The 20,281-nt window shown below is 47.4% G+C and overlaps 1 protein-coding gene across 6 annotated transcripts in view; it reads right to left on the bottom strand.

The window, feature by feature from the left end:
- Positions 1–20,281, bottom strand: part of CEP250 (centrosomal protein 250) — a 47,158-nt gene that overhangs the window by 26,322 nt on the left and 555 nt on the right. For 2 of the 6 annotated variants that reach the window (XM_005215004.5, XM_005215005.5), the window contains exons 2-13: positions 13,273–13,561; positions 12,755–12,811; positions 10,846–10,928; positions 10,455–10,620; positions 9,569–9,675; positions 9,067–9,321; positions 7,542–7,638; positions 4,943–5,044; positions 4,279–4,440; positions 3,558–3,736; positions 2,800–2,982; positions 746–890 (exon numbers count right to left, since the gene is read on the bottom strand). In XM_005215004.5, coding sequence (XP_005215061.2) covers positions 746–890; positions 2,800–2,982; positions 3,558–3,736; positions 4,279–4,440; positions 4,943–5,044; positions 7,542–7,638; positions 9,067–9,321; positions 9,569–9,675; positions 10,455–10,620; positions 10,846–10,928; positions 12,755–12,811; positions 13,273–13,458 — 1,722 coding nt within the window. In that variant the 5' untranslated portion in view covers positions 13,459–13,561. The other 4 variants (XM_015474284.3, XM_010811675.4, XM_015474285.3 and 1 more) reach the window with 4 other exon arrangements.

The raw sequence follows: 20,281 nt of genomic DNA, 5'->3' as shown, positions 1-20,281 counted from the left end.
CCAGTACCTGCTGCTTCCTGTGTACAGACAGGAGTTAACACTTCATCCCGTCCCTCACATTCTAAACTTTTCCCTTCATTCATCCATTCACTCTCCCATGCATTCATTGAAGAGTGAGAGAGGAACTCACACGAAAGAGACAGACATTAGGATATATAAACAACCACAACTGTGGTGACAGCGCAGACAATGGAAACGCAAAGTGCTCTGGGACCTCAAAGAAAACATCAGTTCAATTTGAAAGAGTCAAAAAATGCTTGGTTGAAGAGTTCACAGTGAAGTTGGACACTGAGAGATAAGGAATGGTTTGCAGTTAAAGGAGAAGGAAAGAAGCAGTTCAAGCAAAGGGAAGAATTCATACAGAGTGTTAGAGGCACAAGGGAATGGGTACCATGGAGAACACACTTAGTAAAGGCATGGGAGAAGTGAGGACAGGGATCTCAGGGGGAAAGGAGGCTAGAAAAGGTGGCAGGGGGCAGAGGGCTGTGAGTGTGACACCAAGGAGCTGGGGAGCCACTGAATGGTTTTAGGAAAGAGACTGCCACGACCAGATTTATACTTTAGAAAACCATTCTAATTCCAATAGTCTGTTGAGAGGGACAGAAACTAGGAATTGAGGCACAAAATAGGAAGGGCCATGGCTTATAAAGTGAAGAATGACGCAGGTTGTATACCCTTTTCCTAGAGACAATCAACTTTCCAAGCCGCCCGCCCCACCCCACCAGTGAGGGGGAGGCCCACGCACTCTGGCCAGCGCGGCGGTCACTTCTGTTTGCTCCTGCCTCAGCAGCTCCCCTTCCAGGCGACTGGACTCCAGGGCTTCCCGAAGGCAGATCAGTTCACTGAGGGACTCGGACTGTCTGGCTTCCAGGACCACCAGTGTCTCCTGACTAAGATGAAAAAGAGGAAATCTTAGGGAGTGGCTGTATCCCAAAAGATGTTGAAGCTGAAACTCCAATACTTTGGCCACCTGATGGGAAGAACTGACTCATTTGAAAAGACACTGATGCTGGGAAAGATTGAAGGTGAGAGAAGGGGACGACAGATGATGAGATGGTTGGATGGCATCACCGACTCACTGGACATGAGTTTGAGTAAACTCCAGGAGTTGACGATAGAGAGGGAGGCCTGGCGTGCTGCACTGCATGGGGTCGCAAAGAGTTGGACATGACTGAGTGACTGAACTGATTTGCCTTTGTGATACAAAAGAATGAAGGTGGTCTCTAAAAACTGATAAGGAGAGAGCTCCAAGACATAATGTGAAAAAAAGCAAGGTGCAGAACAGTATATGTGGCGTGCTCTCTTTTATGCAAGAAACTGGGGGAAATACGAATATACGCACACATTTGCATAAGGCACCACTAGAAATATGAATAAGAAATTAATTTAAGTGATTACACACAAAAGGAAGGGATACGGGATGGATGAAGTAGAAGGGACAAATACTCTCTCTGTGCATACCTTTTAAAATAGTTTTGACTTTTGAATTATACAAAATTTTCTTGTTAGCCACACTATGTGGCATACATGGTCGTAACCCCCCCAGTCAGAGATCGAACCTGTGCCCCTTGCAGTAGAACTCTGGACTCTTAACCACTGGACCCACAGGGAAGCCCCTTGAATCATAGAAATACTAATAAATGTATTATTGAGTCAAACAATTTAAATTTAAAAACATAAAACTATCTTTGTGGATTGTTGGTTCTTTGCCTTGGTATGGGGAGACCCTTCCTTGCACCAGTCATGATCCTTAGAGGAGTCCCTTCAGGATTCCATCATTTATGACCATTAGGTGCAAGGAGCCGGGGAACAGGAAAGAAGAGGAGGTACCAAAGATGAAGATCCAACCCGTTACCAGGTACTGAAGACCTACCACAGGCCACACTCTGTGCTGGCATTTCGTAAAACACAGTTTTAATCCTCCCAATGACCCTTCAAGGGAAATATCACCACTCCTATTTTACAAATAAATTAATCCATCCAAGCGGTCAGAGCAATTATTTAAACCAAGCTTCTGCCCAGCTGTAAAGTCCTTGCTTTTTCTATGGTATAATATTGGGGAATTTATAGATAAGCTGGGTCCCTTTACTCTGGAATTTCCTTTTCTTAAAAAATATGTATTTATTTGGGTGTACCAGCTCTAAGTTGCAGCATGCTGGATCTTTAGTTGCAGGCTGAGGGATCTAGTTCTCTGACCAGGGATCAAACCCGGCTCTCCTGCATTGGGAGCTTGGAGTCTTAGCAACTGGATCACCAGGAATGTCCTTGGAATTCCCTTTCTTGACCAGCTCATTTCCCATTACTTCCCAGGATCAGTTCTACTCTTTGGCCAGCCCAGCCTCCTCTGAACATTCATTGCATCCTCCCACCTCCTTTTCTTTGCTAATCTGTTCCTTTAGGCCTTGTCCTGCTCTCTGCCAATCAAAATAATTAAGGCCCAGCTCAGCAGCGACCCTCTTCTCCGAGCAGCTTTCAGTAACAAACTGTTACCCTTAGTCTCCCAGAGGATCTAGCTTGAAGCTCTTTTTAGCTCATGCTTCACCTGGCCACGGTTTACTTGTCTGACTTCCCCATTATACTGCAAACTGCTTGAGGTCAGTGTCTTATTTGTTTCCCCCCACGGGGCCTCAGTTCCTCTAGGTGCTCAGCAAAGCCTGGATGAAATCTGTGCATTCATCCTTCTGCCAAGGGTAGAGCGGTAAGCTAAGCTGAACCCACTGCATGCCAGGTTTCTATTAACTCCGCTTTCTCAGGGTGGGGAGGGACAGGGCCAGGGAGAGAGGGGACTGTCACACGCACAGACGCTCCCTCTCTCGGACGGCCAGGTGCAGCTCCTCCTGCTGTTCCTCCTTCTCGCCCTGAGCAGAGTCGCCCTGCAGCTGGAGCTCCATGTTGGTCCTCCGCAGTCGCCACGCCTCCTGCTCCAGCACCTCCAGCTGCTGCTGCAGCTCCTCCCTGGTCTTCTGCAGGAGCTCTCGCTCCCTGGAAGGAGGCCAGACGTGAGCACAAACCCTGGAACCTAAAAACCCTCCTGGAAGCAGACAGCAGAGGGTCAAAGGAGAGGGGTATCTGCTTCCTTTAAATATCTCATCTTCCCTTTAGAGAAGGAAACTGGTTTGTTTGGTTCTTTTAGTATCTATTTATTTGGCTCCGACAGGTCTTAGTTGTGGCACACGGGATCTTTGTAGTGTCATGTGGACCTTTCGCTGGGGCACACGGACTCTGGTTGCCGCGTGTGGGCTCTCTAGTTTCGGTGCTTGGGCTTAGTTGCTCTGCGACATACGGGATCTTAGTTCCCCGACCAGGGATCAAACCCTGGTCCCTTACACTGCAAGGTGGATTCTTAACCACTGGACCACCAGGGAGGTCTCAAAACTGTTCCCCCCCCACCCCAAATCATCACAAAGACCCAAAAGTGAGTGAGCAGGAACCAGCAGAATGCAAAGCCAGGTGGTCCTGAACAGCCCTGGGTCTGCCAACCACACGATGGGAGTGGGAAAAGGCTGGGTGAGGACTGAGCCTGGGAGGAAGTAGGGGGACAAACAGCCCCCACTCACCTGCTGAGAGAGTCCACCTCTCCCTGCAGGTCCACCGTCTGCCCCGCCAGGGTGTCCCGCTCCCCTGTGAGCTGCTGCAGCCGCTGTCTCAGGGCTTCACCCTCTTCCTCCCACTGGTGATGCTGCTGTTGCCAGGAGCTCACAGCTTCCTGGCAGCCTGACAGCTGCTGCCTTAGGTCCTGCGGAGGGAGAGGGACAGAAAGGAGGTGGTGAGTAAGAGGGCAGGGCAGAGAGGGATGTCAGCAGCCTGGAAGCAGGGCTGGGCAAAGGGCGGGGGGACTGGTGTGACCAAGGTAAGTTGTGAATAAAGATGAGACCAGTCAAGGAGACAGAGCATCAGAGGTGACCGGGTTCTGTGGTCTCAGCATCTCAGAGTTCATCATTTTCAAATGTACCATGTGGAAGGTGGGGTTAGTAGTGAGTAGGGCTGGGACCCCTAGAACTGGAGAACACTTACCCACACTCCCCAGGGCTCCACTTTGCAGGGTGCAGTGAAAAGTGCATCAAAGCAGAGCGTGCCAGTGGCATGGGGAGCGTGCTGGCTCCCCCTCAGCACAGCTGGGGAGACCCAGAGATTCCAAAGGGCACTTCGGGGTGTTGACAAAACTCCTCATGTCAGGTCAACGTAGAGAAAGGGGCAGTCTGGGCTAGGAGGGTACCCGGGGCCCAGATCAGTTTAGATACCGGTCCCCACGGCTGAGGAAGAGTGTGGGGTTCTTACCTGCACAGCCTGGCGTCTCTGAGTCAGTACCGAACGCACCAGAGAGACAGCCTTGTCTGGCTGCTGGGAATCAAACCGGGAAGAGAAGCCACCAGGGTCCAACTGCAAGGAGCTCTCGTGACTAGAACCTTGGGCCATACTGTCCTCTTCTTCTACCATGGCCTGAAACCCAACATGGCAGTGTCACCATCCCACTGACCAAGGCCTAGAGTCCATGCAGAGGACTCACACTCCAGCCTGGACAAACCTGATGTTTTCTCTCTCCCAGGTCCTCTCCCTGGGGGGTGGGAGGAGGGCATCTAAGAGCAAAAAAGGGTGGCTTCCTTCAATTCTTCAAATCAACTGTTTACCATTGGTCACCCAAACCCAGGATGAGCATCAGGGCTGGAGCACCCCTTGAACACTCCATGAATAAATGAAAGAAGAGGTTATTGAATCCCGCCGCTGTCTGAGAACTGCAGCCGGCAGTAAGAAGGAGGGCCTGTTTCAGCAGGCAGGGCCAGCCCACAGAAGCTTAGCTTAGGGTTCCGGTTTTCAAACATACCCAGAGAGCTCATCCGCACAAGACCCTCAGTCCAAACTCCCCTAGGCACACCTCAGAGGACAGGGAGGCCTGGGTAAGGGCAGGCTGGACATGTCACCATGATGGGAGGCTGACTGGTACCTGGGTTATATCCTGGATCACTTGCTGTAAAGACAACTTCTCCTCTTGGGCGTTCCTACTAAGAGATGCCTCGTGTTCCATTAATTCTGCATGATTTGCCTCCTGAACAGGGAACAAAATGGAGCCTCTGAGCCAAACTTTCAGAGGAGGATTTATCATTTCGGGCCCCCAAATCAACCAGTCTCCTTCTGTCCCTTGTCACCCACACTTTTCCCCTGACCACACTGGAACGCTAACGGTGTCCTAGGACTCTGCGGACAATGTGATGGGGTGATTAAGAGTTCAGATTAAGGCATTAAGGGCTCCAAAGTAGGCTGTCCAGATTAGCATTCTCTCTCTGTCACTTTCTAGCCTGGTAACCTTAGGCAACTCCTTCTTTGAGCTTCCTTCTCTTTAAAATGGGAATAATTAACAGCAACTACTTCATAGATTTGTTCCCAGACTTGAATGAAAAAACTGCATGTAGGTTACTCAACACAGCGCCTGTCACAAAACAAATGTTCATTAAACGTGAGCCCTCATTGGATGAAGGATGGCTGCCGTCTCTGGACAGCAAATGGACGTGTGAGACCTAAGGCCAGAGGAACCTCTAGCCCCAAGGAAGGCCAGTAGTAAATCTGAACTCTCAAAATTTCGCTCCTTCTTCCTACCTTACTGTGCTAGTGAAGACCTAAAGATAAAGATTTGCAGCTATGGGCTTTTTTGAGGTTTTTTTTGGCCTATGCAAAATCTGAACCAACATTTGTAAATTGAGAGATTTTTATAAGCTGAGAAATTCATAAAAATCTACATTTCTGGCATCTCTCAAAAAGTTAACAAATGGACCACACCAGTCCCACAGGCAGACGCTTTAACCTCTGAGCCACCAGGGAAGCCCATCACTGTTGCTATTATTGTTCAGTTGCTCAGTCGTGTCCAACTCTGTGACCCCAAGGACTGCAGCAGGCCAGCCTTCCCTGTCCTTCACTATCTCCTGGAGTTTGCTCAAACTCATGTCTATCGAGTCACTGATGACATCCAACCATCTCATCCTCTGTCGCTCTCTTCTCCTGCCTTCAGTATTTCCCAGCATCAGGGTCTTTTCCAATGAGTTGGCTCTTTGCATCAGGTGGCCAAAGTATTGGAGATTCAGCTTCAGCATCAGTCCTTCCAATAAATATTCAGGACTGATTTCCTTTAGGATGGACTGGTTTGATCTCCTTGAAGTTCAAGGGACTCTCAGGAGTCTTCTCCAACATTACAGTTCAAAAGCATCAATTCTTCAGTGCTCAGCCTTCTTCATGGTCCAACTCTCACATCCATACATTGGAAAGACCATAGCTTTGACTAGACGGACCTAAGGCCTCATTCCTACATGGCAATTATTTCTTAAAGTTGAACAGTGGATGCCTCCTCCAGACAGGACAAATGTGTCTCAGGGTCCTGCAGTCCCCACTTCTCCTCTTTTTTTCCCTGTGTACTGAGATCAAGTGTCCCCTGTTGTACTAAATATGACAATATCGGAAAAATCAGAAATCTTACAGCTGAGCCTGCTTGACTCATTTATAGTATTTGGGCACGAGGACATCTGAATTTGCAAATTCCTGAACACAATGGAAGCAAAAAGGCGTAAGCAAGTTTGCTTCCCAGCTGATCTCAGTTTGGATGAGAAGACTAGGGATATGCATAGCGATGGGGGTTCAGGATTCGCCTAGAGTCAAAGATACAAAAACTAGAGATGGAAGAAAACATGGAACCAAGCCAGAGGTTCTGACGTCCAACCTAAGAGAATCCCTTTGATAACATCCTTGGCAGATGTTATCATGGACTTCACTCCTTCCCAAAGAGGACTGTTAAAGTATCGAGCAGCTCTAGCTGCAGCCGAGGTCTACATCCTGGTAACTTCTAGTCACTGGCAGGGCTTGTGGCCCCCTGGCATACATTAAAACAAACCAACTCTCTTCCCTGGTGTCAGTCCTTCAGTTACATGAAGGCAGTCATCATGTCTTCCTCAAGCCCTTCTCCGCCAGGCTACCCACTGCCATGCTCCTCAAGTGTTTCTTGTATGAGTACATTTTGAATCTCTCTACAAATTTCCCTCCACCCTCTCCTACTTGGCCATTGTGCCTCTTCACAAGTGTCCCACTCTTTCAGAAGAGGACACACTGCAAAGCTCCCCTAAGAAAGTAATAGGGATGCTGCTGCTGTTGTTAAGTTCCTAGGTCGTGTCTGACTCTTTGTGACTTCATGGACAGTAGCCACCAGTCTCCTCTGTCCATGGAATCTTCCAAGCAAGGATATTGGAGTGGGTTGCCATTTCCTTCTCCAGGGGGACCTTCCTGACCCGGGGATCAAACCCACATCTCCTGCCTGCATTGCCAGGAAGATTCTTTACCACTGAGCCACTTGGGAAGTCCATAGTAGAAAGAGTAGACAGCTAATGTTTATTAATAGGTAAATGAATGAGTTAATTAATTTTCAGATGGAACCAAAATTAATTTTGTAGCTTCAGGGGATTTCATCAAGGAACATTTAACTGGTATCCTGCACTCTTTGTCCATAAAGGACAGGAACCCACAGGCCCACTCCCAACGCCTTCGCAGAACAAAGGATCACATACCAGGATCTCCATCGTCGCTCTCAGAGCCTTCACCATCTTTTCATAATCTTCATTTTGCTTCTGAGACTGGGTCAGCAGAGCAGAGAGCTCAGTCACCCTGATGAGAAGAGCACAGCACTGTCACCTGGGCACCCATGGATGTGGACAGAGCTATGCAGCACACCCCCAACCCAACACAGACACCCCGCCTACAGGCACCCCAGAGTCCCTTGGGTGCCCCCAGCCCCTGTACTCCCTGAACACATGATGCTATAGCCTTGAACTCAGCAGGGGAAGCCAAATGCCACTCAGACACATGCAGGGATTTACCACATCTCAAGGCTGGAACACGTGTTTGGGGGCCCGAGAGCTGAAGGAAAGCCCTGGCACAGGCCCCTCCAGGCCCCACTTGATCTTGAAGTCAAGCACCCTGAAGCCAATGAGAACATCAGAATTGCCACATGGGATAGTTCCAAGGTCCCTCCAGCCCAAGGTTCTAACTCTGATAGAGAAAAAGGAGGGGCAATTTGGGAGAGATTACAGTCAACCTCCCTGATCTTAACCTCAAAGTTCAGGGAAATCACCAGGCCTCTATTACCTTTATCCTGGAGTGCACAGTACTTGGTATTATATGGGTAGCTTAACAAATATTTCTTGAATGAACTCATCCAGGAGTTTAATTTTTGTTTCAAAGTCTTCATAATTTGATTCTGCATCATCTTTAAGAGCCTGAACTCACTGTACAGTCACTCATTTAGTTATTGTATCACTAAATAAGCATTTACTAAGTGTCTACAATATGGCAGGTGAAGTGCAAAGCACTCGGTCACACAACTTGACTAAGACATTCTCTGTGCTTTCCAGTGCCTTCACAACCCAACAAAACAAACTGCAATTTACATACGCCACCGATAGGTGGTGACACTACCCTAGCCATGGGGTATAAACGGACCTCTGTCCTGAGATGACTCAAATACAGCTCTTTGCTTATGTCCCTGCTCTTCCCATTTTTTTTATATTGATTTTATTACGATCCAAAAAATAAAAGAGCCTAGCCAAAAAGAGAAAAGAAAAAACTAAATAATCAGTGAAATTAAAAAACTATTAATAATAGTTTTAAAGACCATGGTGGGGTACAGTAATGTAACAGGCTATTGAGGTCATCGAAGAGGTGACATTTGAACTATGCCTTAAAGGATAAGGCAGAGAGAGGAGGGAGGGAGGCATTCCAGGCCAAGGTCAGCATCTACAAAGGCAGGGAACGTGGAGGGACTTGGCTGTTCTGGGAATCGCAAGTAGTTTGGTATAGAGTCACTGCCAGTTCTGTGAGTCAACAGGAGGGAAACTGAGCTGTGAGATAGTCCGAGGGCAGAGGGTAGCGACATAGCCCCAGCTGTGGCCCTGGGTTTCACACTAGACCCTCCTCTGGCACATCTCCTTCCCCTCTTGTGGGAAGAGGGCTCTTCAGGTCTCCCCGGCCTGCTTGACTCCCCAAAGGAGTCGACCTTCCCCAGGCGATCCCCTCCTAGGACCCAGCCCATCTCACCGATCCTGAAGCTCTGCCTTCTCCAGATCCCCTTGACTCTTCAGCTGTATTAACTCCTGGCTCCTTTCATGGGCTTCCCTCTCCAGTTCCTGGGTCTTGGCTAGTAGCAGCATCAACTGGGATGGCTCGTTTCCATTCAGTCTCCCAGATCCATCAGACTCCCGAGATGGTGGTACTCCCACAGTCAGGCGCAGGCAAGAGGTCAACAGGGACCCCGAAAGCCTCGCGTGCTCAGCCTTGAGCTCCGTCAGGTCTCTGAGTCCAAGGAAGGAAAGAGCAGACTCCGGTAGGGACCAGGGATAGGAACGGGCATGTAGAGGTCACGCCCCAGGAAGAGTGGGTCTGGGGAAAACCATCTGAATCCAACAATTCCATCCCTCCCCACCAACTCTCCACCCCTGCCCTCCCCCCACAACCCTACCCCTCCCTTCTAAAGCAGCCCACTGTCACAAATCTGGAGTCAGCAGGGGCAAACCTTCTCCCATCTTATCCCCACACTGACCTGTCAGTGGCTGACTTCATTTCCAGAAAGTGGCGTCGGAAAGTCACCACCTCCCGCCATAGACCCAGAAGGCGACCGTGCTCCCCTTTCAGGTAGCCCTTGAAGAACTGTGTGTTCAGAAACCCAGGTCATATCAAAGGGCAGAGGACATCATTTGTCAACACAGGAGTCCTGGATCCCTCCCGACTATTGCAGGGAAGGGAAGGAGGGACTTACAGGAGACAGCTTACGAATGGGTGTCTATGTTCAGGTGATGCTGAAGTGTTTAATAAAATTAGCAGAGGGACTCAAGAGGTCAGAGGGCCTGGGATGCTATAAGGTCTTCCCTGAGCTAGATTAGAAGAGGATAAACAGTAGCTGCTCAACCAATGAGAGCTATTATCATCATCAGCACAGACTTACAATGAGGATTAAATGATACAACATATATAAATCACCTAATACAAAGCCTGGCACAGAGCAATGGCTCAAGCAACATTAGTTTCCTTTAACTGGGATCTGAAAATATCTTCCCATTCAATTTCAGTAGCTACCTCCTTGGCGTCTAGCTTGCAGACTTCCAGATGAGGGGAGTCTAAACTTTGAGATCCATTTAAAATCTGAGCAAGTCACTAATGCAGGAACGGAGCTGCTCTGAGCATCATGCTACCTGCCAGCAAAACCTCGACTGGGCAGGTAAGGACAGAATGAAGGTGACAGCCCTTCATTCAGCCCCTCAGCCCTGACAGCTCAGGGCTGAGCTGCCAGCATGAGTGCTAAGGACGGCCAGAGACTTAAACTACAGCTCAGTACCCATCCAGGTCCTGAAGGTAGCCCGTTCCTTCTGGCACTGACCAGGCCGTGCCCAACCTGCACTCCTCGCGCTATTCCCACCCGTTTCTCTTACCTCCTGCTCCATCTGCCACTGGCTCTCCTTCCTCATTAGCTCATCCCGGGCCCGGCTCCAGTCGACTGTCAATTTTTCCACATCTTCCCGAAGCGCTTTATTCACCACGTCAGCTTTTTCCATGTGCAGCCGAAGCTGGGTGTTCACCTCCACTAGATTCTCACACCTGCACTGGGGAGGGGTAGGAGCAAGTACTAAACCAAGGTCTGAGCCAACCCCCTGGACCTCTTGGAGTAAGACGACAACCACTGGAACTTTCCACTGCCAGAGCTGGAGGGCTAAGGCTGAAGTCCTTGGTTCTAAACCATGTCAGCCCTCCAGACAGAGGTTTTCCATCAGCCTGCTCCGCCCGTCGGCCAACCACCCAGGCCAGAAAGTTGGGGCCCATCACCTCTGTTGTTCCTCTTCCAATCGGATTAGCAGCTGTTCCAGGTTTGGCTTTTCCACGCTTTCCCACCTTTGAGGGATCGGTCCCTTAGCCAGATAAAAGCAAGCCTTATTCACCTCCAAAGAGAACATCCTGCAGACCAAGTCTCTGATGCCCCCTTCTACAGCAGCCCACTTTTCTAAACTCACATTTTTATTTTTACTTTTGGCTGCGCCATGCAGCTTGCAAGATCTTAGTTCCCAGATTAGGGATCGAATCTGGGCCCTCAGTAGTGAAAGTGCAGAATCCTAGCCCCTGGACTGCCAGGGAATCCCCCTGCTTGCTTTTGATTCTTTCTCCCCTTTGTTAGCGATATGTCTCTTTTCTCAATCACTGCATCCTGCAAGTAAATCCACTGTATATCTCTCTCCAAATGTGAACCAGTGACTTCTCATGAAAGACAGCATTTGGTAGTGAAAAGAACTTTTGAGTTAAGAAGCATAAGATAACAGCTTCCAGGGATTTCCCTGGCAGTCCGGTGATTAAGATTTTGCCTTCCACTGCTGGGGGTGCAGGTTCGATCTCTGGCTGGGGAGTTAAGATCCCATATACCTCACAGCCAAAAAACTAAAAATGGAAGCAATATTGTAACAACATCAATAAAGATTAAAAAAAATTTTTTTTAATCTTTAAAAAAAAATAAACAAAATACATCTTTCACTAATGGCCTTGGCTTCTATTACACTAATCTTCAGACTTTGGGAAGTTATAACTTCTCTGATCCACAAGGTTTTCAGCTCCAAAGTGAAGGTGATATCATTCCCCTGAGAAAACTGCTTTGCAGGTAAAGTGACATAATTGTATGACAATGCCTAAGGGTGCCTACACAATGCCTACAGATTGGGACATACTAAGTCTCGGTCCTTCCCCTCCTCTGAGAGAACTCTTCTGAGGGTAACGTTAAGATGGTGCTGAGGGGAGCTAGAACAAAGGCAGATGGGTTTTTGAAAGGCAATTCGATCCTGCCCACAGCACAAATAAATCCATCTGCCACAAACACATCTTTTTTTTTTTTTCCCAAGTCTGTGAGGCACACATCTCTCCACAACGGATAAACACTGACACCTTCTGGAGGAAAAACGCATCTCTTCTCTTGGATTCCACACTCCTTCCAATCTGGTTCAGACGGTAAAGAATCCGCCTGCAGTGCAGGAGACCTGGGTTCAATCCCTGGGTCAGGAAGATCCCCTGGGAATGGCTACCTGCCCCAATATTCATGCCTGGAGAATTCCAAGAACACAGAAGCCTGGCGGGCTACAGTCCATGGGGTCACAAAGAGTCGGAGACGACTGAGTGACTTTCACTTTATTTCACTTCCAATCTGAAACCCTAAGTTTCTTAAAGCTGCATTTTGCCCTTAGAGAGCCCTGGGCTGGAGTCTGTCGGGGCAGGAATAGCCAGGTCCCATGAAGGTATCCGATAAAGCTCTCAGGGGACTTCCCTGGTGGTCCAGTGGCTAAGCCTCCACGCTCCCAATGCAAGGGGCCTGGGTTCAATCCCTGGTCAGAGATCTAGATCCCACATGCCTCAACTAAGAGTTCGCACGCCACAATCGAGAGATCCTGCATGCTGTAACTAAAGATTCCCCATGCTGCAACTAAAAAACAAAAAGAAAAGAAAAAGATCCTGTGTGCCATAACTAAAACCCAGTGCAGCCAAATAAATACTAAAAAATATTTTTATTATTAAAATATTAAATATTTTAAAATTTTCCAAATATTAAAAAAAAGGCAAAAAGAATCTCTCAGGAGCTGATGAAAGAGCCGCTTCTACCAAACACCGCCTTACCTCTCGCCAGCCTCCCTCAGTCAGCAAACAGGGCCTAACCATACTCCCTGAGGGCCCGTGAGGAACACAGAACAGCCTCACTCACCCCAGTGGCTTCCAGCCGCTTCTCCAGCTCCTGGCACCAGCTCCGGTACTGTAACACCTGAGGCAAACGGAGCAGGACCGGGCAATGGGCCTGGCTGGTACCCATGGCCCAAAGCAGAGGTCCCCCCAGGGTCATGGGCAAACCCCTCGGTGAATAAGGGGCCAGGTGACAGGAGTGAGGGAAGGCCGTAACGTCTTACAGCTTCCGTTTGGTCATTTAATAATACATTCTCTGCAGCTCTTGTTATTGGAGAAGCAACAAGTTCGTGGGCTCAGGAACTGGCAAACCTAAGGTCAGGTCCTATTCTAGGAGAGCAAAGCTACATGACTGATGGAAGCCCCATGAAGGGCGTCTTTGAAAGGACGAGGTCAGCAGCTGGTGGAGAAGTTGGGAGCATCACAGGAGAGCTGTTTAGGTGTTGCCACCGTGTGGCTCTGGGCTCCGGCCAACCTCATCCATCTCAGCCCCCAGCCCCAGGGGTCCTCCTCTTCCCCTTCCTAAGAGAGTGGCCGCCTCACCTTGGCCTGCAGCTTCCTCACGAGAGCTGCTTGCCTCTGCTGGGCCTCCTGGGAGCTCTTCAGCTTCCTCCATGAGGCTGCCTGGTTCTCGGCCATCTGCTGCTGCAGTGCCAGCACTTGCTCTTCCAGCACCAGCTGCAGGGACCGGGGCTTCATATTGTTCAACCCAGGGCCCCCTGTCTCCATGGGGGCCCTGGACAGCAAGCCCACCGGCCCCTAAGCAGCCAGAGGCTGTTCACTCCCAGAGTAGTCTCTGAGCATCACAGTGTCACTTGGACCTCCTCTTGAGCTGGGGACCAAAGCACAAATTGGAGTTGAGAGAACTGTCTAGATGACTCACATGTATTCAGCAAATACTGATAACCTCTGGCAGACTTGGATTGGACGAAGTAAATAGGTTCTTTTACTACAGGACTCCTCAGAGCTTTTAAAATACTAAGATGGACCTAATCACTACAGGGGGAGCCATGATGAGTGGCTAATCCCCAAAGTTATTGGACCATGACACAGGGACGCGTGTTTCCTGGCATGCCTTCCGAAACTCTGCACCCGACTAAGAGCTCCTAGTTTATCAGTGCATCCCTCGTGCCTGGCGCAGTGCCTAATAAACATCTGCTGAATGAATCACCAAAGGTGCTTTTAGGCTGGCTGGGGGATGGGTATAATTACAATACAGTGTGGTCTGTACAGTAATAATAGATCACAGGATAGTATGGGAAGACAACAGATGGGCATGTGACCCAACCTGGGGGACTGTGAAGGTGTGAATATCATCATCATTGTTTTGTACCTGCTAAGTCGCTTCAATCATGTCTGACTCCTTGCGACCCCATGGACTGTAGCCCGCCAGGCTCCTCTATCCATGGGATTCTCTAGGCAAGAATACTATAGTGGGTTGCCATGCCCTCCTCCAGGGGATCTTCCTGATCATTGTTAATACTTGTTAAGTGCTTCTATGGGTCAGTCACTTTGTTAAGTGCCTTACACACACTATGTCAATTTGGCATCACAAGAATCTCAAAGCATTCCTATGACAGTTAAACATCGGTACTACTTTAATTCTTCATGCGTGGATGAGGACACTGAGGCTTATGAAAGTTAAGTCTTAGTTAAGAAACTAGAAAGATTAAACAATTTGTCCTATTTCATACAGTTGATGTTTGGTTGACTAGGGATTTGAACAAGAATTTTGACTCTCTGACACAGAATAGCAGGCATTTCGGGCAGGGGATCCAAAATAGAGAGGGAAGAAGGAACCAGCCTCAGGAGGATAGAGGAGGAGCAAACTCACCTCACCCGCCAGGAGCTGGGCCAGAACCAGGCAATGGGGGCCAGCGGGGGAGGCCAGCCTAACCAGTGACTTCAGAGAGAGCCAGGAGAGGGGAAGGCAAGATGGTCAAGAAGAGTTCGGGGTGCTCATCCAAGTTCTGTCTCTAAAGAGCTCTGTGACCTGGAGCAGGCTAGTTCCCTTTAAGGTTCCTCATCAAAAAAATGAGGGGAAAAAAAATGAGGCACCCAGCTGCATGACCTCTGAGTTTCTTAGTCCTCTAAAACAGCTAGGGCTGGCGGGGAGGTTATAGAGTTCTCTCATTTTATCAGCCCTGAGATACCCATCAGCAGGGCTGAGGAATATCTGTATTTCTAACTACCTATCATGAAAAAGGTCTACTAGAGCTGCCTTTTTGGCAGCATCAGTCTCCTAATCTGAAGAAAATGGCATATACAGCAAATGCAGATACAACATTTGCACATACAGTGGGAGTTTCAGGGCCCCAAGTCCCTTTAATGCACCAAACTGTTGATTTCCCACCAACGCTACCTTCTATCAGGTCCTTCCAGATTTATTCAGGAATAATTAATCACTTTTATATGTTTTAAAATTTATATTTAATACACAGAGAGAATGTCTATATCTTATTATCTGGCTATCTTTTCCACTAATTTGTGAGTTCCTGATAAGGCAAGAGCTGACTAATTCATTTTGGTCCTTAGCCACCAGGGCTTCCCAGGTGGTGTTAGTGGTAAAAAACCTGCCTGCCAATGCAGGAGACAAAAGAGACGTGGGTTCGATCCCTGGGTCAAGGAAGATCCTTTGGAGGAGGGCACGGCAACCCAATCCAGTATTCTTGCCTGGAGAATCCCATGGACAGAGGAACCTGGCGGGCTAGTCGACAGGGCCACACAGAGGCAGATACAACTGAAGTGACTTAGCACGAACATAGGTTGTCAATGATGCACAATGAAGAAATGCATGTGGGCCTCATTCCCGGCAGGTCTAAAGCCTTAGCTAGAGGTTACAAGGTGGACTGCTGGTTCTTTTCAATCACTGTGTGGCCTGTACAATGATTTTTAAGAATTCAAATTAGATGCCAACATTTACCCTTGGGAAAATACACACAAAAGTTCGTATTTCTGGTTCCTTTAGAAAATCAGAGTATCCAGTGAACCCTGACTCTCATTCCTACAAGGGCACAACCAGCTGCAGTGAAACAGCATCTGTCCCCTTTAGAGAAGGCAGCTCTTCAGTTCGCCTCAGTCTTGGGCCCCTGCCTGGCTTTGCCTCTCTCTCATGTACTGATAGCAGATTTCAGTCGTCACGTCATTCTACTTGTGCTATTGTTTTTCTTACAGCAGTGTTAGAGAGGAATACTCAGCTTCCTAATTTATATCACCTCCTGAGCAACTGCAGACAGCTGAGTTTATAGAGATTCTACCAGACAGCAAGGAAACAGCATAACGTAGGAAGAGCAGAGTGGTACCAATAACAGCTTAGGGGCACCAGCACCCCAGGCTGCCTCTTCCTGGCTGACCAACTTGGTTGCTGTGCTGTGCTTAGTCTCTCAGTTGTGTCCAACTCTTAGCAACCCTCTGGACTGTAGCCTGCCAGGCTACATGGGGATTCTCCAGGCAAGAATACTGCAGTGGGTTGCCAAGCCCTCCTCCAGGGGATCCTCCCAACCCAGGGATTGAACCCAGGTCTCCTGCACTGTGGGTAGATTCTTTACTATCTGAGCCACGAGGGAAGCTGAGTCCTCCCTTTCTGCCCTTCCCTTCTGCCAACCCACCATGGCTGTGAAAAGCTGACTCAACCTGTCTCTTCTGGTTAGAGGCACAAAGCTGCTGGGAACAGCTCTTACTGCCAACATCACCAACAACAAGGGTAGCTCTCAGTTGCTTCAAGGGACCGGAAGAGCCTTTTCTCTCCTAACACTGTGGGGGCTGGGCCAGGCTTCTGCAGAGTCTCAGAGGCCCTCAAGACTCCCTTACCCTCCTCCTTTGAATCCTTTCCCTCAAAGCATTAGGCTGATCCATACGAAATTGCCGATACATGCCCTTTTTTAACCTATAAAAGATAATTTCATGTAATTCAACCTAATAATATTATATGTTGTATATATTTCTAATCATATATTTATGTATATGCATGCATGCTAAGTCGCTTCAGTCGTGTCTGACTCTGTGCGACCCTATGGACAGCAGCCCATCAGGCTCCTCTGTCCACGGGATTCTCTAGGCAAGAATACTAGAGTGGGTTGCCATTTTATACAAGCCTAATCTATAAGCAGCCCTCCCATTGTTCCTGGAATTCTATTAAATCTTCTTTTAGAATAAGGCTATTGTTAAAGTATATACACTATTTTAGAAAATGACAGTAACACTTCAATAAAGAAATGGAATTATATTAGAATTATATGATTATTTTACTTTAGCAGATAATTTCAAAATTTACAGCTATTTAAAAATTAGTCCCAACCTCTCCTTTTACAGATAAGGAAACTGAGGCTTATGGAGATGAAGTGATTTCATTTTGATCATACTTTATTTATATGCCCCATTTACCTCACAAAATGACTTGACATTGTAGCAAATATACCATACTAACGTACAGACTGATGCTGGGACGGATTGGGGACAGGAGGAGAAGGGGATGACAGAGGATGAGATGGCTGGATGGCATCACTGACTCGATGGACGTGAGTCTGAGTGAACTCTGGGAGTTGGTGATGGACAGGGAGGCCTGGCGTGCTGCGATTCATGGGTCAGACACGACTGAGCGACTGAACTGAACTGAACGTAAGATGTTACTAATAAAGGAAATTGGATGCAAGGTATATAGGAACTTGCTGTACTATGCAATTTTTCTGTAAATCCAAAATTGTTCCCCAAAATAAAGTTTATTTTAAAAATGATTTAAACAATTTTATGATTAACTCCACCACCACCAATTCCCACCCCCCCCCCCACCCCACCCCCACTAAAACAAGAGTAAAAAGATGGAGGCAACAGAGAAAAACTACATCAGGAATTTTTCTGAAATTGAGATTTAGCTCGGAGCTTCCTCAAGACACAGTCCAGCACCTTTCATTAACACACTGTCAGATCAGCCAGTGAATAAGTAAACTAGCATAGCTCCAAAAGAAAGGTAGGTTTCAATGTCTCTCAGGAAAGGAAAAGGTCAGAAGTTGGCAAGAGGGAACAGGCTGACTTGCATTCAATGAGACAATGGATGTCGGTGTGCTTTGTAAACCGCAAACCATTGGATAGATGTTATCATTTCTGCAGGTAAAGGAAAAAGATTCCCTTCTTTCATAAATTAAGTTATCCTATAAACACTCATGAATTCCAGCTTAGTATCAGATAACTGGCCACAGTGATACAGAAATAAATAAGGCTAACTTCCAACTTTTGCTAGGAACCAGATGGGGAAGGGCAGTGACCTCTGAACCTAGGGTGAAGAGTAACATAGGTTATATTTTGTCTTCTCTCATCTAGATTCTTTCAAAAAGTGATTTAAATAAACTTGAAATAGAAGCAATGCCACCTGAACTTGGAATACAGATGTAAATGTTAGGAGGACTAAGCTGAGGACGGGTATTATTGAACAGGATTTGTCAGAGCAAAAAAAGTAAAAACACTCGAGGCATGGACATTTTATCTCCTGAGAAAAGAAACGATATATATTTGTCTGCACAGACAATTTGTTTCTTATCCCAGGAAAAAAAAAAAAAAAAAAATTAGCATACAGCTCCTTATATAAATCGCATATGTTGGGGCTCTCTCTCTGTCCTCCTCCCACCTCTAAGGCTTTCCCTTTAGTCTCCTCTGCTGGTTCCTCCTCATCTCCCCACCATCTAAAGGCTGGAGGCCACATGCCATATGGCATGGCCAAAAAAATAAAACAAACAAATAAATAAATAAAAACTGAAATAGTGACTGATTAGGCCATTCAGAACCCTCCAGTGGCTAATCAAAGAGTAAAAACCACAATCACTATATTGGCTTACCCCGTCCTAAGTATTTGATCCCTGCCTCCAATTGTTTTAATTCCATTTCTTACTCCTCTCCCCTTTGCTCACATCCCTCCAGCCACACAGCCCTCCTTGATGTACCTGCTTGGAACACACCAAGCCACACACTCATCTAGGGCATCTTCTAGTTATTCTCATGATTGGCTCCCTTGCCACCTTCAGGTCTCTGTTCAAATGTCACCTTCTCAGTAAGGTATTCCCTAGCCACCCAATATAAAATACCACCACTCCTACACACACACACAGGTATTTTTCTTTCTTTTTTTTAAATTGCCATACTATGTGCCATGTGGGAATCGCTGAGTACCCAGATCAGGTAAAGGAACCTGTGGCCCCTTCAGTGAAAACTTGGGAGTCTTGAACACTGGACTATCAGGAAAGTCCCTGGTATTTTTCTACTTAGCTTACCATGCTTTACGTGTCCCTATCTGAGTATTATGTGTAATATAGCTAACACAACGCAAATTTCTCAAGAGCAAGAATATTGTTCTTTGACACTATATTCTCAGCTCCTGGTATATAGCAGGTACTCTTGAGGCATTTGACCAAATGAATGAATACAGGAACTCTAGGCAACACGATTCATATCAAACGTCTTGCAAAATGCTGATAGCTCTATAATCTTCTAAAGGGAAAAAATGAACAACAAAAAAGAAAGAGATCATGTAGTCTGCATAGCACTTTACTCCCTCACAACAATCGTTTGCAATCTTCATAAAAAAAGAAACCCTTTGAGAAGAAATTAGTGCCTTCATTTTATGGACAAGAAAACTAGGCTCGAAACACAGAAGGAACATAACTGGTCAGCAGTAGAGGAGACACTGAACCCCAATCTGCTTCCAAGGGCTTCCCAGGTGGAGCAGTAAAGGATCCGCCTGCCAAGAGAGGACACGGAAGAGACACAGGTTTGATCCCTGGGTCAGGAAGATCCCTTGGAGGAGGAAATGGCCACCAACTCCAGTATTCTTGCCTGGAGAATTCCATGGACAGAGAAGCCTGGCGGGCTACAGTCCATGGGGTGGCAAGGAGTCAGACACAACTGAGCACGCACGCATGCAGGCAATCTGCTTCCAACTCTGTGCCCTTCCCTTACATCATGCTTCCCCTAAGTCATGAAATATGAAATCACAATTCTGTGAGGGGCACTTTCTAAAGGATGTGAAATAATGAGTCCTGGGTCTTCAGCTCTTTGATGGAAACGGATCAATGAAAGGCAGAATGTCCAGCAGCAGTTTCTGGCATTGGTTTGGTCATGAACTCACTCAATTCTTCTTTCTAAGCCTTCTCATGTGCATCATAACTCTGGCCTCCATAATTCATGGGCCTAAAGTGAACACCAATTTGACAGACATTTACCAAACCCAAACACGGTCTAGGAATTATCACATGCTCTGGGGAGGCATAGCCTAGAATTCATGTCCCAGCTTCATTCACTTTATTCTTTGTGGGACTCTAGGCAAATCGATGTAACAGAACCTTAGTTTCGTCATGCACAAGATGTGAAGCTATAGAACCCACCTTATGGAATTGCTCTGACGATTGAATGGGCCTTTACAGGTAATGGATTTAGTAGCACCTTTGTGACTATTCAGTAAATATTAGCTATTATTATGATCATCACGTGCTAGACCCTAGGATACAGCTGAAAAAGGCAAGGCAAAACGCCCCAACAAGTGCACGGCTGTAAAAGAGGAGGAGGA

Source organism: Bos taurus, chromosome 13, assembly GCF_002263795.3.
Source record: "Bos taurus isolate L1 Dominette 01449 registration number 42190680 breed Hereford chromosome 13, ARS-UCD2.0, whole genome shotgun sequence".
Classification (NCBI taxonomy): domain Eukaryota; kingdom Metazoa; phylum Chordata; class Mammalia; order Artiodactyla; family Bovidae; genus Bos; species Bos taurus.
The sequence above is the reverse complement of the archived record's forward strand: the minus strand, read 5'-3'. Positions and strand labels throughout refer to the sequence as shown.